The sequence below is a fragment of the Acanthisitta chloris genome, unplaced genomic scaffold (assembly GCF_000695815.1).
Source record: "Acanthisitta chloris isolate BGI_N310 unplaced genomic scaffold, ASM69581v1 scaffold40843, whole genome shotgun sequence".
Taxonomy (NCBI): Eukaryota; Metazoa; Chordata; class Aves; order Passeriformes; family Acanthisittidae; genus Acanthisitta; species Acanthisitta chloris.
Genome location: NW_008664082.1, coordinates 47297 through 65002, shown reverse-complemented (window position 1 = coordinate 65002; position 17706 = coordinate 47297). Strand labels below are relative to the sequence as shown.

The 17706-nt window shown below is 45.9% G+C and overlaps 1 protein-coding gene across 1 annotated transcript in view; it reads right to left on the bottom strand.

Annotated features, from left to right (window-relative positions):
- The window catches only part of TLN1 (talin 1), a 61394-nt gene that overhangs the window by 25341 nt on the left and 18347 nt on the right, over positions 1-17706 (bottom strand). The window contains exons 19-36 of the mRNA XM_009071174.1: positions 17654-17702; positions 16069-16235; positions 14920-15048; positions 14255-14368; positions 12422-12535; positions 10912-11046; positions 10341-10469; positions 9641-9743; positions 8412-8620; positions 7930-8049; positions 6719-6916; positions 5114-5253; positions 4558-4651; positions 3415-3504; positions 2579-2701; positions 2126-2269; positions 1798-1959; positions 1078-1218 (exon numbers count right to left, since the gene is read on the bottom strand). Coding sequence (XP_009069422.1) covers positions 1078-1218; positions 1798-1959; positions 2126-2269; positions 2579-2701; positions 3415-3504; positions 4558-4651; positions 5114-5253; positions 6719-6916; positions 7930-8049; positions 8412-8620; positions 9641-9743; positions 10341-10469; positions 10912-11046; positions 12422-12535; positions 14255-14368; positions 14920-15048; positions 16069-16235; positions 17654-17702 — 2361 coding nt within the window. The remainder of the gene's footprint in view (positions 1-1077; positions 1219-1797; positions 1960-2125; positions 2270-2578; positions 2702-3414; positions 3505-4557; positions 4652-5113; positions 5254-6718; positions 6917-7929; positions 8050-8411; positions 8621-9640; positions 9744-10340; positions 10470-10911; positions 11047-12421; positions 12536-14254; positions 14369-14919; positions 15049-16068; positions 16236-17653; positions 17703-17706) is intronic.

Here is a 17706-nt window from a genome sequence, read left to right as displayed (position 1 = left end):
AAATGGAATTATCATTTCTTCCATTGTACTGTTACATTCACAGATAGTCAACGTGGAAATAGCCCTAAAATAATCACAGTCCAACCACATTCTCTTCAACATCTCAGATCTACAAAGGCTCCTTCCAGCTGAGAAACAGGAGAGAATGACACTTGGCTAGTTGCAGAACACAGAAATATCACTGCAAATACTCTCCTTGCCATGGATGTCACAGTCTCCGACGAGTGTGCTCTCTTGCCTGGAGTTACTCAGTTGGGCCACTAGCTCAGGGTGATGACTGATGACTAACCGGGTCATCACCTCCACATCTGTTCTACTGCCAGCAAACTGGTGAGCCCAGGGGCAAGAGACATGGGGACATGCTGAGATTTCCCTCACAGCCCCACAGCTGTAAGGCTGCAACCATTACTGTGCCACCTGGTACTGCCACCCAGAACAGAGCCTGACAAGGCAGGAGCCAGCATCTGGACAGTGGTAACAACACACCACCTCTACTTTGAAGCTTTTTGAAGCTTGAAAGATTTATTTTTCTCTTTTTCCCCCAAGAAAAACTAAACCAAACCAAACCAACAAGCAAAAAACACATGGAGAAAAAACCCAAACAAAAAACCCCCAGCCAAACCAAAACAAATCCGTGATTAGTTGCTTCAAATTCTACTCTGTTGCAGTTACAGGGGTTGAGGATAGAGAACTCTGGGGGAAAAGGGAAAAAACAGCAATGTCCCTCCAATGCTTTCTGGAGCTAATTTGGTTCCACGTGCCAAAGCTGCTCTGGAGGGGGAAAAGGGATGTTTATTGCTGCGAGGCACTGCATCCAGCTCCCCAGACAGGCAAGTCACCTGTGCTGCACTGCTCTGCCAACAGGAGACCTGCAGCTCTCACTGCAGCCCAAAGGTTTTACCCTACTGGTGCAAAATTCGAGGTCAGAGGTTAAGCAGAAGAGAGCAGAACGCCCTGCGGAGCACCAGGAATGCAAGGAAACGTTTTGGGTTACGTCTCTCTGCTCCCTCTCTCCCAACACACGATTAATTCAGTGTTTTCAGGGTTTGGAGGGTGGAAGTGCAGCATGTGCCTCACCTCACTGCTGATCTGTGCTGGTATGCTGACAAACTCTGGATTGGAAGCAAACGCTGTCAGGTTTTCCACAGCTTCTATCAAAGGGGCAGTGGCAATTCTGCACTTGTTGCGGTTCTCCTCAGAGAAATCTCCATCCAGTGCCTGGAAATGAAACCAACATTGAGCTCTGCCTGAAAGGGCTTCTCAGTAAAACCGAGGGGAGGTGGTTTAATTGTTCCTGATTTTAAACTGCTGCATGTTTATGGTACTCGAGAGCTGCTCCACAAACTATGCTATTGAACTCTCAGGTGTGTCTTTCTTTCCTTAGCTGGTTATTGACACTAAACTTTAAACTGCTGCTTTGTTTCAAGAGACTGAATAAAAAAATCTCTAGATATTGAGCAACTTAACATCCAGTTGTTTGCAAACTGCTCTCAAGGTGCACACTCACTGAACACATCAGTGCTGAGGGGTCTCACACTGAAGGGGCCAAGTTGCCTCTCCTACAATTCATACTGCCCAATTTTTTCCATCTTGACCTCAGCAGTTACACCACTGAATGTGTTCTCCACTTCAGGTCTTCAAATCTGTAATTTCTGATTTTTTAAACCAAACATATCTGAGAAGGTAAAAAGATTCTCTAAGTCTTCTGATTCTGCCTCAACAGGGGGAAAAAAAGGAAACCCGAACCCCACTAAAATCACACTGGAAAAAGCAAGCACAATGAAGCAGCATTTGTACCTTGATGGTTTTAACCAGGTTAGCAGTGCTGTTTGCAACTTCCTTGGCAGACTGCACAAAGTGTCTCTTGGCAACAGGATTTGCAGTTTTGGACGAAGCAATGCGACAAGCGTTGCACAAAGCAGAAGTATGTTTGGCCACAATTGTGGCTGCTGATAACACCTGGAAAAACACACGGCACACAACAGGCAGAAGGTCAGAGGGCTGTGACACTTTTTTTGCTGGAGTTCTGCAAACCTGCCATTCAAAGCCATGCAGGTTTCCAACCCAGCTCCTGTGCCTGGACACAAACAGAGTCACCCTGCTGACAGGACAGCCCTGCAGTCACCTGTGAGGGGCTGCTGGCTGGATCCACCAAGTTCTGACAAGCCATCTGGATTGCTTGGTTGGCTCTGGCAAACTGAATCGGGTCCACCAGGCCCTGCTGCCCAGCCTGACTGTTGGGATCCGAGATACCCACCAGGTACGCGGCCTAGACACGGAGAAAAGCAGAAAACAGCCCTAAGAAATGATGCCAAAGCCCTCCTGGGTCTTTGACAAGCTTGTCACGCATCATAACACACAGAAATCATCCTGCAAGTATAATTAGCATTTATTTTTAGCAACAAATCTCCAGAATCCACTGAAACCCAAGTGCAGTTTCTGTGGATCTGCACAGAGCACACCGTGGAGTACAAGGGCATCATTTGCTTGACCACGAGGAAGTGTACCTCAGATTTACAAACCTACAGCATGAACTTGCAAAAAATGAACACACACTTCACAGAGTTCAGTAGCTTACCTGAGCTGCTGCCTCTGTGAGGCCACAGAGAGCCTTGGATGCAACCCCAACACATTCTCCAAAGACTAAGAGATCTCCAGTTTTCGCGTTCTGGGAAATGCCTGCCATGGATTCTCCAAGAACCTCAGAAATTAAAAAACAAAGTTATCTTCCAAATATCAATCCCTACCACGTAAAGGCAAGTGATTCCTGGCCTTCAGCCAGTTCTGGCTCACAAACTGCCCAGAACTGATTTCCAGAATTTTTAGCTGGTTAATGACTTCACTGACTTGGGCACATTGGATGCAAGATGACATGGACACCTGTGGGGCACTTTTTTTCTGAGAAGGAGGGCTCTGAGACAATTCCATCATTTCAAACAATGCAGACACCCAAGGCTAAGCCTCTGAGCAGGATGGACAGCACGGCGTGACTGAAAACAATGAGGAGACTCCACAGAGATTTTCTGATGTGCTGCAACGTTTACACTGCTCAGACACCTCTCTACGCCGCTGTGCACAGAACCATACAATGGTATCCATTGCCAAGCCTCCCTTTCAGGCTTTGGGCTTTCCCAACATTGGGGATGTATTTTGACTGCAGCTAAGTGTGATGTGCTGTCTAACACAGAGGTGTCCCCAGTCACCTAATGAAAATTTCTGACTGGGGCAATTTGCCTTCTAAGTGACCAAAAACTGAGATCACCTGTAAGGGACCCATCTCAGGCAGAGCCTTAGCATGGATTGCAGCAAACATTTTAGCTATAAACACTGACTGCATCGGCAACATATCTGATATGCACGTTCTGAAAATCACAACACTGTACAACTGGCACAAAGGTGGGGAAAAGAAATTACCTTGGAGTTCTCCATTACACCCTCAATGCAGTCAAAATAGGAGAGATCGCTGACGGGTTCGTTGGGGTTATCCAGCATCCCCTTTACAGTCTGAGACAACAGAGCAAACTCTGGTTACTGACAGAGCCTGAAACACTGAGCCAGCACAGACAGCACAGCAGCACTCAGAGCTGTCCCCAGCTGCACTGGGACTGGGCACTGCCCTCACCCCACGACACGCTGTGCCCAAGGAACCTGTGCACGGACAGGCTGCTGAGCTTCACCTGTGTCTGTGAGGAGTCATTTCTGGTTGCTTAGTGATGCTCAGCTGCCACCAGGAAATCTGGTTTTCTGTCCCTTGCCAACAGTCTAACACATCTTTTCAGTACTGTTTTAAATTTCAGTAATGGAATTTAAAGTGCAATAGGAAAAGCAGCTACGATTTGCTGAGCACTGTCTAGAAACACAAAGGCTACCAAACTAAGAGCATGTTCACCTCCTAACTGCCAAGAGATTCCCCCAGCACAGCTCCCTCTGTCAGCAAACCACCTAGACTAGCTGGGCTGCATTTCATTCTCTGAGGCAATTCTGAGTCCTGAAAATAACAACGTGACAGTCAGTCACACATTCATGAAGAAGAATGAATGCAGTTAGGTAGTAAAGCTTGGAAAAAGCTGCTAAGTGCAGGAGACTAACTCTTCTATACATACAAATATCTGCAGCATGCCTTTTTCCAAGTTTGGAGGAACAACATTTTCCTGCCAAATACCAGGCTAAAAGACTTGCAGTGGAAGTGAAATCAGCTAAGTACAGAGATACTAACACGTGTCTGACATTTGCCTTCCCCCAAAGGAAATCTGGGCATGATCTTACACACTTTTTTCATAATGCAACCCCTAACATTAAGATACAGCTACAGTTTGTAACAGCTCAGCTGCTGCTTTTTAAAATTCTAACTTAAGAGCCTTAGAGCAAGTAACAAAAAAGATGGACAAAATTACAGTATATTCACACAGGTTCTAGGCTTACCTCGTCTGCAATTGAAAGCCCTGGCACAGATTTCAAATGAGCAGACAGTGACAGCAGCTACCCAGACAGAACAGAAAGGAAACCAACATTTGGGGCCCATTTTTATTTGTAAGAAGTTCCAAAGTATAGCAATACCTCCAGTTCTCTGAGTGCATTATCACATTCCTTCTGCCCGGGAGCTTGCTGGGTGCACAGGGTGATGAGCTGGTTTATACTCTCAGTCACAGCTCTAGGCAGAGTACAAGGAAAAAAAGTGTATTTTAAAGTTAAACTATTCCTCTTAGTAAAACTTTTGTCTCATTAACTGTACGCTGCACAAAGATCTTTGATCTTCTACTGCATTTTTTCTTTTCAGTGTTTGGTACAAATACCAATCAGTTTACTTTCTTTTGGGGACTGACAGGTTTACTGTTAGCTACTGCCTTGTCAGGACACAGACAGTGAAAAAACAGTAGGCAAAATACACTGGTGCCTTTCCAAAACCAGCCCAACTCAAACTGCTGGACCTTATTTCCACCCAGGGCAACAAGTAATGCCAGTTAAGAAACTACTCCAACACATGCTGCTCTCCCCAGGCCTACAGGAACTGCAGGTTCCAACCACTCAGCCAACTGTCAACAGCAGAACATATAAACATCACAGAGCAAAGCAAGTATCTCCAGAAAACCTGAAGCAAGCAACACATCCTTACCTTGCTGCTGCTGCTAAGAGGTTCTTGGCATTGGGAGCTCCAGGATCGACAGACAGAGATTTGGCTGCTAGTAACAGCTTGCTGGAAGCCATGGAGATACTCTTGAGGTTACCTATTACTTGAATCTGATCCTCTTTAGTCTGGAAAGCCAGAGCAGCATCACATTAAGTGCAGAATATGCAACAGAGTATGTCAAAACCATGTTTGGTAACTCAGTTTGTTTATCCACCTGAAACTACTGACACACATGGGACCATGTCCAGAGAAGGACAGGGACCAAAGCCTCTTCACCCAGACAGGTGCCCCAGCTTCACTCACATAACAGGGGAGAAACCCACACAACTGAGAGCTTGGCTTCTAACAAGGGCAGCATTCACAAATGAGCATGGAGAAACTTTACTACTTGTTGAACAATGCCTTTGTTGTCAAGACTCTCATGTGTCTCTGCCTGGCACAACTGCCTCACATCACTCAGTCGGTGGACACACTCTGTATTCTAGCATCTTCTGTGTAAGCTCTCCAGCATCTCACTGGGATTGCTCACACAAAAATATCCCTCCAGAAATCCTCCATCCCAAGAAAGTAAGTTTCTATAAGCCCACTTCAGTCAGCACTTTAACTTGGATGTCCCATTGCTTATTTTAGGCCACTGCTTGAAAAGGGAAACCTGTATATAAATACAGCTACAGAAAATACTACATTTTCCCAGCAAAGAGCTGTGATGAGATTCTTCTGTCAATGACCAGTAGAAGTAAATCCATTCTTTCTAACAGTCTGCTCAGGGTTTATGTAAAGAGGTTGCACATTACTCAGCTGATGTGAACAGCTTTTACTCTATATTTACTACATTCTGCTTCCTGCCTACCCAGCACTTTGCTAGGCATCCAAAAGACATAGTATTGCTTCTGTTTAGGACGAGTAACTAGACACAGGCAGAAGGCACTCTCCTTTCAAAGATGGTTATCATCCTCTCTGTCAGCAGGGTAAGAAAATTCACAAGGGGCACTAGGTCATCAGCAGTTGGAATTCTTGTTTCAAGCAGCCATTTACAGTATAATTTCTGCCTTTGCTTTCATTGAATTGCCTCAAACAAACCATTCTCCAAGTCATTGAGGCCCATGGCTAAAGAGATAGTGCTCCACTCTGTAGCAGGTCCACAGCACCAGAGTGATATCAACACATCTTTTCCTCCCTCTACACAAAATTAGTGAAGAAAGGTGCTGAATTTTGAACAGTGCTCACTGCTACTCCATGGCAGTTCTACCAAAACAGAGGCAGCTCTTTCCATAAGCTCTGAGGTTTCAGCACACCTTTGTACCTTCAGATATACAGCTCTAATTAGTTAACTGCCCAAACCAGGCAGAGTATGAAGTCATATTTCTGACTGGACACAGGAACAAACACCAATATCCTGTGCAAAATGCAAACGCTGAGCTCACTTCACTGCACACAGCCAGCTGTGGCTGCTGCTTGCTAACCAACAACTCCCTCTGCACCCGACCTGTCCTGACACCAGCGCGTGGCACCGTGCTGCTGGGCAGCCAAGACACCACACTGCTCTGCCCGAGGCAATCCTTGGCCTCCACAGCACCATCAGGAACTTACTTGTGCCTGCCCAGCCATTTCAATACCAGCATCGAGAAATTCATCAAAGTCATCACTGAACTTTCCAGAGGCTGCAGCCAGTTCCCCACTCTGGCCCCGTGTAGCATGGACAACTTCTCCTGCTGACTGGTTCAGGTCTGCTGCTGCCTGGTTCAGCTCACTCTGAGCTTCTTGAAATGACTTGGAACTTGGAGGTAGCTGCAAGAGACCAAGTTGTGTGTTTTATTGGCCGTCACATCACAGCTGCCCTTCAGGACTGGAAAGTTCAGCACAGTCTGAGAACACTGAATGCAATAGAGTAGTGAGTTTGCAAACTGAACCAGAATACTGCAACGGGACTGCCAGTGGTGAGATCTGAATGCAGAGCAGTCCAGCTGTGGGACAGCTATCACCCAGACATCTGCCCAATGACTCCAGTCCCACCGTTGGCTTCAAGGGACAGACAGGTCTGTGAGCTTGTCAAGGGACAGAGATGATGACAGTTCTCATAGTTTAACTACAAAATCCAAAGTGATGAACTCAGTGGCAAAAGTTGGAGAATTCTGGTCTCCAAGTCATCATTCACTTGCAGGAACAAGCTTTTCAGAACACCACACAAGCACTGGCAGCTCTTCAGAACTAACCTAAACTCTCTTTGGCTTGGTAAAAAAACAACTAGTTTTACAAAAAGGCATTGCACAAACACATCGAAATGCAGTTCCTCCTTCACTCACAGGAGAGCAGGATCACTGGTAGGTGCAGGAAAAGAGCTGTTCCAATAATAAAACCTTCTGGCAAATTACCAGTGCACAAAGAGTGTTTTGATACAGGTGCAGTCAAACAAATACAACAATTCTACTCCTTGTATGAAATGACCAAACATTTTTTGACTGATCCTGACGCTCCTTCCAACTGAACCGATCACTTCTAGGTGGAGATGGACTATAGTTTTGTAGTTTTCATATTCTTCCAAATGTTAAGTCATAGTTGACATTTTCAAAAAACCAATCTAACACTGATCTAGGACAACAGTTTCACTATTGCCTTCACAAGTCACAGACACATTTCACCTTGCCCATAAAACTAGAAGCTGCTTAAAGGTGCAGAAACTGAAACACAGCTTACATGAAGTATGCTGACAGCACATTTACTCAGCACTAATCTGAGACATGGGGAACCCAGCTCTGCTTTTCAGTGCTCTGAGGTTTACACCTCTGTTAACGACATCTCACCGAATCGACAAGGAGCTTCTTGCTAGACTCCCCAATACTCTTCAAGGCCACGTCCACATCCTTTTGTCCAGGCAGACAATTCACACAGTTGTTCAAGGAGTGAGACACTGCTTTTGCCACCTACAACACAGAAGCAAACACATGCACCCTGAGGAAGGCTGAAGTGGCCACTAACAGGAGGCACAGCCTCTGGTTGACTGTCAGCAGTGTTCTGACTCTTACAAGACCATTTCTGAGGCTCGTGACTCTTGCTGCCCTGCAGCCTTGCATATTTTGCCAAAAGATGCCTAGAACGTAATATTTCACACCATCTGCATTGACATATGTGTGATGTTGCTATCTGAGAGCTGCTGAAAGGAAGGGAAGGCTGACATTCCTCACGGACATATTTTCTGTTGTTCCCTCTCCTTACCTAGTGCTGCATGTGAAGCAGTTTCATTGGGTGTCTGACAATTCAGGCAGCTGCTTGAGTCAGGACTTACCTGGGCTAATCTCTGCTGCCTGTCTGCATCCCCTGGGGCAGCCAGGGCCTGCTTGGCCTCCTGGATCAGCATAGCAGAGCCTTCCATGACATCCCTTGCCGAGTCCAACATTGCATGTGCTGCCACAGGGTCAGTAGTGGACGCTGCGACCCCTCGTGCTGCCTGGGCCAAAGTCTTCAAAGCCTGAGCAGTTTCTCTGGCAGCAACTCCTGCGTTCAGATTTCACCAAGGATTCTGTTAGTGCCCTTAAGACAATCTTTGTATTTTATAACATGAATTTACAGATAATGATCCCATTGCAAAAACACTGCAAATGCAGTTTAAAAGAGAATCTTCAAACATGAACATGTTTGAAACACACAGCATCATTTCCTTAGAGTAAGGCCTGTAGTGAAGCTGCAAAGTAAATATTATAGCCCAAAGACCACATGGGCACAGCTCTACACCAGTAACTGCATCTTAGCAAAGCACTGAAAAAGAAGAAAATCTAAAACCTGCAGATGAGAACAGAAAAATCATACTCCAAGCTATGGGGGAAGGCCATTGCCTGCAAGAATAGTGTGCATGAGTTCACAGCCACAGCATCTCTGCTGCTTCTGAAAACACAACTTTGGAGCTTTTAGCAAACAAACACAACAATAGCTTCAAGTCCAAGCAATTAGGAATGGTGTAACTCAAGATAACCCAACACCACCACGAGTGCAAGCACAGAAACAGAACTGAATGAGGTCACAGAGAGGAAGTCTTGAACTTGGCATCTGTGGTCTGTCTGGCCAACACCAAAGGACACTGAGCAGCCTCAGAGCTAAGGCACATGACTGTGTGAATAGTGGTCTCATTCTCCTTTTTTTGAAATTGTATTCAGCCCTTAATGAAAACTAATATAAAAAAGTCCTCTAGAAAGCATTAATTAGCAGAGTCCAGCCAACAACACACACAGCTAATACCGGTGGTGTATTTTGAGTGATACTGTCAAAAACATGCTATCCCTGCCAAAAGAAAGCCAGAGAAAAGGCTGACATTTGCACATGCAGTGGATTGTATCCCTGTTCCTTTATGATGCACCTGATTCACACTCTTAGCAACTCTTAGTGACTTGCACGACTCACTACCAGCATTAGAACCAAAATGCATGATCCCTTGATTTAGGTATTCTGTGATAAACAGCTTTGACAGAGTGCTGGATGGAAAGCAGAGGCTTTGCAGAGACAACATGAACAAAACACTACCTGTGTAGTGCTCGTTGCCTTGAGCAGCACAAGTTAACAGCTGGGCCATCGAAGAACCAACGGCTTTGGATGTGCTTCCCAGGTCCTGAGTGCATTTCTCAAGCTGTGAAAAATTGCAAAGGACAAAGTTCTTTGTTTAAGTTCAACTAAAACACACTTGTTTTTCAAACAGTACTAAAAAATTCCTCATTCCACAAACCTCCAAATTTTTACCTCAGCTACTGAACAGCACAGAGTTTCTCTGGAACCTGACTAGCATGTCTGCCCTGTCCAGCATGAAATAAATTAACAAAACTATTTTATAAGTAGGAATAGAAACAAATACCTTCATCTGGGGAGAAGCTTGGGGGTTTTTGCCAAATAAACTGTTCCACTTTCTAAGCCTACTAGGACTGGCTGTCTCAGAGCTCCTGAGTTCTCATATTTGTCACTTGTGCAAAGAAATTCTTCAAGACTGAAACATTAGGGTTACTACACTGTAATTTGTACACAGGGACAGAGGCCCCACAGTCCTATAGTAACTCTACTACAGAACACACTCCACGTATAGTGGTAATAAGTCCTTTTGAAGTGACTTGGTGCAAAATCCCATCAGCACCATTATTACCCAAAGCCTCATGACTTCTTCGGTCTCTCATGTTTATATTTTTCAACAGCTAACTTTGTGTGGTTTAAATGAAGTAACCCCTTCCTCAATTACAGTTTCTCCCGGGAGAGGCTTCAGCTGTCCCTCCACTGCTGCCATCTTCGCATCCTGCAGTTCGTTCTTCAGCGTCTGCACCGTGTTCAGAGCAGAATCGATTTCCATGGGGCCACATGCTTCATGAGCCTGTTCAGCAATCAGATCAACAGCACTGTTAGCAGCTGTAAACAAACTGCCCTCCCAGCTGATTCTCCCATCTCTTTAGGGGCTGTGGGCACTCTGGAACATTGTACAACACAGACTCCAAACTCCTGCCCGAGAGTAACTTGGACTCCTGGCTAAGAACAGTCTGTGAAGAGAGTAACACACTGTTGAGAGGCACCAGGGGAATGAGATGCACTTGGTGTTCACACACCTCTGCACTAGGCAGTCCAGGCACTGAGAACATAACTGCTGCAGTGTGGACCTCACCTCTGAGCTCTGCCTAGCTGTGCCTGAGATCACACTGCACCCCTGATGTGGCAGCTCACAGCCACCAGTACGAGCTGGAGATGTTATTGTTGGCTCAGGTGTGAGCCTGGGGGACACAAAGCTGCCCTCCCTGGCTGACTGGGGCTGTTGTACCCACCTTCTGTGAGGCAGTGCGCAGCTCGGCCAGGCTGGTCGCCAGGTTCTTGGCACACTGGCTCAGCTGCATTGCTGCTGCCTGGTCAGTCACCGTGGGGACTGCAGCCTTAGCAGATGCCACCATTTTACTTCCAGGCTGCTCAAAGAAGAACAGTGAACACAGTTGGCTTTACTAGCTCATTTTCTTTAAAGAAGGCTTAGGATTCATTAAACAACCTGCTTCCTCCATGCACACCCACGAGGTTTCCAGATCTTTCTTTCCTGAGCAGGCAATGACTACTTCACTGGGGCCTGCCTGAGGCCTCTGAGTACCCGTGCAGACTACCTCAATACATCCACATGTGAAACCTGGCCACTCAGCATCCTTGTGCTACAAGCAGGTCCAGGTGGCACGGATGGCAAATTTGTCTTTATGTTCCTAAATATTGAACTCTGCCAAAATTCCATACGTTGGAAACCATAACTCAAGCAATGGCTCTTCAGAGGTTGCTACTAATGCAATTAAAATACTTAGCTGACTCTTATCATCACTACTGCACACACACAGCCAGAGAGAGATGACCCATCATTTGAATGGCTCCAGAGCAAAAAGCCTGAACAGAGGGAGAGGTTTGCACGGGACAACAGGAACCTGCAGCAGCAGCCACACCTGAGCAAGACTAACTGGTGCCAAGCAATGATTGGGTCATTGCAGAGAACTGGTTTCTTCTGCTTCTTGTAACGTCAACAATGAACTCAACAGTTTTGTTATCAACGCTCAATATTCTGTATTTGTGTTCTATTTTTAAGACGTTTCGGAAACAGCACAGAGCCAAATACTGTGCTTTGTCCAACACCTCAATCCAGATCCATCCTGCAGGCTACTAACCAAAACAGCCAACCCAAAACCCATGGCATGGTCCCCTTTTACTTCTGAGGAATTCTGTGGCTTGTTGCTGCAGCACTAAGTTTATCTTGCCTAAGAAGGTTACAACAGCACCTCCCATACTCAGATCTCTACTTCCAAAGATGCCAAATACTGTGCTTTGTCCAACACCTCAATCCAGATCCATCCTGCAGGCTACTAACCAAAACAGCCAACCCAAAACCCATGGCATGGTCCCCTTTTACTTCTGAGGAATTCTGTGGCTTGTTGCTGCAGCACTAAGTTTATCTTGCCTAAGAAGGTTACAACAGCACCTCCCATACTCAGATCTCTACTTCCAAAGATGCTGAACTCTCTCCCTCTTTAAACTTTCTTTCCCAGAAGGCAAGTGCTACAGCAATGACTGTTTTTCCTCCATAAACACTAGTTTTCCTGTCACTTGTATCCTCAATTTCAGCAGCTTTCACTCTCCTGAGGTTCCACATGCTTCAGCCATCTCACCTGAGGACTAAATTCTCTTTAGCTATGGTCAGCGATGAACTGCTTCACATGGTTCCTAACAGTTTACTGTTTATTTATCACAACTGAAAACACAGAGCACTAAAAACCAGTTTTTGCATCTACCACAGTGATTGATTCACTTCACCTGCAGGAAATTCTGGCTGGAATTTATTAAAGCAAGTTGGGCACTGAGGTCTTCGGCCTGAGCTTGGCTTCCTCGGACACCCTGCACCAGCTGAGGAATGTGGTCTGCAACATTCTAAAACAAACACAGGGAAAAGCTTTGAGTAAACAAATAAACACTCAGAACCCTCTGGCACTAAAGCACCATCCAGAGATGAATACTCTGTGCCTTCACAAAACTGATTTTGGATTCCATGGAGCCAAATGAATACAAAATAGGATTTTTTAGAGATGTTCTACTTAAGGAATCCTTATTCAAGCTACTTATTAGTTTAAGGATCCTACAAGACAACCCAAGATTTTTATGCAGAATTATGTACACAAAGTACTTGTAATTTCTTCCTCGGCAGTTTTAAATGCCAGTGGTGGAGATGACAGACTTTTCCAAGAGAATGTCTTACTTTCATTAAAACACACCTTTTACACACAAGTTACCTCAGGCTGCTTTTCCTTGACCTTCAACACCACAAACTTTATAGCATGGCTGGAGCATCTGCAGGTGTGTATGGCTAAAACTTGATTCCTGCACTGCCCACACTCATGGCCCTGGTCCATCACATCCTGCACAGTAACACTCACTTGGGCAGTGCAATGCTCAACTACCACTGCCACAAAACGTAGAAAAGCAGACTCTGAATCTTCTCTGCTCACTAATAAATGAGCATGAGATAAAATCAGAAGGGGCTGCAAACAGTACAGTGAATCAGCTTGCCTTTTTTTTAACTCATACCAAAACAGCAGCTCTCTACATTGCAATTTGGAGCTGGACTGGAGCTACTTTATTTAATGCCAACATATCTGAGACTGCCACCCGGACAAGCAGCAGCTGCTGGATGTCAGTGTGGCTTTGCACAATGCCTTTTGTTTCCCACTGAGCTGCTCTTTGCTGCAAGAGAAAATCCTTATGCATTCTATTGCCTTTTTTCATTTCTGGTTGAAATGCAATTTCTTCATGAGTCACACCTACAAGTGAAGCAGCCAAACACAGCTTAAACACAACAGAGAACAGCTTCTCTCCAGACTCAGCTCTAGCTTGGAACTACCAAAGTGTGCTTGACTTGGGGAATGCCTTGAAACCAGTGGATTTGACAGCTTGAACTTCAAGCCAGGAATCATGGTAACCCCACAGGAAGGTCTAGAACTTGTTTCTTTCATGGTGACATCTAAGGTCCCAGCTGCTTGGAGGCTGAACACAGGAACAGCAGGATCCGAGTCGTTACTTATACAACCAATTATGTAACTGACACATTGAACCAGAACTTCACTCCAGTGTAAATCACTACTGCTACTCCACCCCTCACTGAGAAAAACTCAGAGGTTACCTTTGCTCCACAGCACTCCTCAGTCCCACTCCACTGCCTGGTTTGATGCCCACAGAGCTACTCACTGCCCAGGCTCACCCTCGTGTGCTGAATGTACGGCCGAGATCAGAGGCACAGGGCAGTCCTGAGCAGCCACAGCTTCCAGCACAGCTCTGCTGTGCAGCACTGCTGCCTGAGGTGTACCAGGGCCTGCCTGTCACTCAGCAGCTCCATGCCTGTCACTCTGGCACAGCAGTGTGTTTGCAGGGGTGTTTGTCAGGTGGCACTGACAGCAGCTCGGCCTTGCCAAGCTCTACATGCAGCAGGGCATGGGTACCCCAGTCAAGTGAGGGTTCTCCAGAACACATACAGAGGAGCGTGTGCAGTGTTGGAGTGTCTTTAATCTCCTCTCGAGGCTGCAATAGTATTGCAGAGGGTGCTCTTCAGTTCCCCACAAAGCTCAAGAGTTATTGCCGGGGTCGTGGTGTGCTTACCTTGCAGCTCTGCACAAGTTGCTGGTGGGCTGCTGTGTTCTTGTTGGAAACTGCTGCATTCTGGGAAGCTGCAATAGTCTGAGTAGCAGCAGCTGCAGCTTGTTTAGCTGCAATCTTTGGAGAAAAACAAACAATTAAGTCAGTGGCACAAGTTTGAGTAATTCAGAGGGGGAAATACATACTATAGGTAACTTGGACAGTAACAGCTTTGACAGATGAATACATTACACCCTTAATTAATTTGGTTTGCCATAAGGAAACTCAGGATTGCTTTTCTCTCAGGATGAAAGCTATTTGAGCACAGTTATCCATCTCTAACTTGCCAACAAAGAAAAAGGTTGAATTAGAAAGATGCTACTTTCCTATTCTTTCACAGCTTAGGTTGCAATAGGAGCAAAAGAAATCAATTACCTAAACCTGCCACCTGAGCTAAATCCTTACACCTCTTGACTACATCAGCAATACAGGTTGCTCAGTTGTCTGAGCACATGATAACATGTACTGGTGCCTGTAAGCCCAAGCCTCAGGGTCTGGAGCTGAGTCGACAGTGCACATTCTGTGCTTAGCACTTCTACTGAAATAGGCATTTCTACTTTCTTGGAATCATCTACAGATAGTAATTATCAAAAGGGAGCAAACAGAAAACTCAACGTGTCGTTCCCAACCTCCAGCCTGTTGACAATCTTCTTCTTGATGGCGTTCTGCGCGGCAGCGTTGGTGGCCACGCGCAGTCCCTCGGCCGCCTCGCGCAGCCGCTGCTGCTGCTCCTCGTTCTCGGGGTTGGCTGCAGCTCCCTGCACAACATTGCACAGCAAAACCATCAGCCTCAGTACAGCTTACTGCAGGAAACATGGCTGAATATCAAGGCTTTAGCTCTAGGCAGTGTCTGCTACATCAGCCTAAGTTTGCCTTATGTTAGGAGAACACTACAATGCTACGAGATTTCAAAGTGGAAAATCTATTGCTAGTGGAAGGTTGTTACTGTGTGTGTCTGGTGCTTTGAGGAAGAGAGTTGAACATACACTTCAGGTGCTTGGGAAAAAAGCCCTTGTACACTGCCCCTATGAACTACAACGTACTTGGATGAATGCAGGTTTTGAAAAAAAAAAAAGAGTTTTTTAAAAATCCCAATTCAATGCACCCCTCAGTAACTGCAGTCCAGAGCCTGAGCTATCACACTGCAGGTTTCCTCTGTTAGAAGTCAGAGCACTGGGAAGCCAAGGATTATGCTCTGCAGCCAGGCACACAGGCCTTGTCCCTGCTGCTGCACAAAGCATTCAGGTGCCGATCTGTGAAGCAATTCAAAGGATTCATTCCTCCACAGGGGATTTACACAGGCCTCCAGCACCAAAAGGAAGGAAAAGGTTAGATATTTGGGTCCCTGTGAGAACAGGGATGGGCAGGGGAACCACACAGGCAAGATTCCCCAGGTGGAGGAAAGTATCCCTCAGACAGAGGAAAATAGCTTTGTTAATGGCTCCTGTAAGATATTGCTATGGATTTGTTGGTCCATTTTTACTGGCACAAGGCTCTGCACCATGATGGGGACAGCTGGTGGCACCTGCCCCTGGATGGCTGGAGCCACCACCAGCCTGCACACAAGGAGTGCAAGAAGGGTTTTAAAACCAGAACAATCCAGGCAGGAAATAAATCGGGTTTTGGAGCAATCCAAGGACAAGTCATTCAACGCCAAACATTTGCAGGGTGAGAGAAACTGCCTCTACTCCCAGCCAGATGCTGTCTACAGCATCCCACACACCATCTCCCCTGTGTGTCCCCATAGGATTCTGAGCTGACAGGTGATTTCCTGGTACCTTTGCAGCTTCAACCATGCGAGCTGTGGAGTCTGCCAGGAGCTTGGCGGCCGCCAGGAGCTTCTTGGAGTTCTCCATGTCGATTTCTGCCTCGGCGTCCGACCTCATGGCATTGACCAGATCCGAGGTGGCCTGGGCCAGGACCCTGGCCTGCCTCACCATCTCACCTGGGGGCACAGGTACCATTACTGCTCCCTGCACCACGGCTCGGTCAAAGCTCAGCGCCGCTTCGCGGGGCAAAGATAAACTTACACTGCTCAAGTGCTTTGTACTGGAAAATGATGCACAGGGAGCTCATAAATTACAAGATTCATGGACCAAATCTTGGATCACAATAGAAAGGATGGAGATTAAGACAAAAAAGCAGTGCTTGCATTTTAAACAGCAAGACAAAATTCCCAGATCAGTATGTTCAGGTAGTTTTGAATATACAGTTCCAGGGAACTCCTGCCCCAGCAAACATTAATGATTTTGCTTTCAAATTTCAACCAAGATTTCAGTAACAACTACCCATCTTTCACCTGTTCTTTTGGGGAATGATCTTCTGCCTAATATCAACTAAATTCAGAACTTTGTCAGAAGAGACTTAGCACAATTAAGATGGTTTTGGCCAAAACTAGGATGTGTATTTAGGATAGTGGAGTGGTGTCCTGGACACGGTGAAGCAGAGGTGAAACAACAATGCCCCTGAAGTGGGTACACATCCTTGGCAGAATAACCTCACATGGTCACAAAACACACCCCTGAACCCTTCACAGACAGATTGGAAGCAAAAATGCCTTTGGCTTTTCGTAGGTTATCAAATCAACTCAGACATGTTTGGGTCTACAAAAATGTACTTAGGAAACCATGGGAATGAAGATGGAAACAGCATTTTTCTCATGTGTAAAGGTGACTCGTGGGCATCAGAATCAAATGACCAAGCTCCTCTGGTCAGGCATAGGCAAAAAAATAGTACAGTTTTCTAGCTGTTATCAACTATTTTTACCAAATATTTCCCAGTGTGCAATTTTGCAATTAATATTTTTACCAAAACTGGCTAAGTCAGCTCCTAGTCTAAATATCCCCCTTGAAAAAAAGTCCCTTTAAGTGTCTTTTCTTACAGCAATAAGTCAGTAAATGGAAGAAACATAACACCTACTAGGCCAACTCCAGCAGTGACAAGCTAGAGTGTCTGTGCTGTTAGAGATCTTGAGTTTTGGTTGGTTCTAGATGCTGCACATTTCAGAGACATGACACAAAGATGTAGGAATAAGTTTAAAAACATGTGCCAAAATCTACGCACGATAAAATCAATCACTGTCAGGTATCTGCACAGGTGCCAGAGAAATTTCTATACAGTTCTGGCGAGTGAAGCAGTGGGAGAAGACAGACAAAATATTACAGTGATCTTCTAGCATGACATTGATAGTGAATATTTTGTGAAAACAAGGCAGCACACAGCTCTGTGCACTCGGCTGATTTAACATCCTGGGGCGAACGACTCCCCACCACGCCAGCAGAGCGCACACGGGAGGAGGATCTTCCCTCCCCTGTCTGGAAGGTGCACAGCCCTGGAAAGCTGCCGTGCCTCGCAGGAACTCACCAGCGTCTCCCATGGAGCTGAAGATGCTCTCTGTGACACACATGATGGTGTCC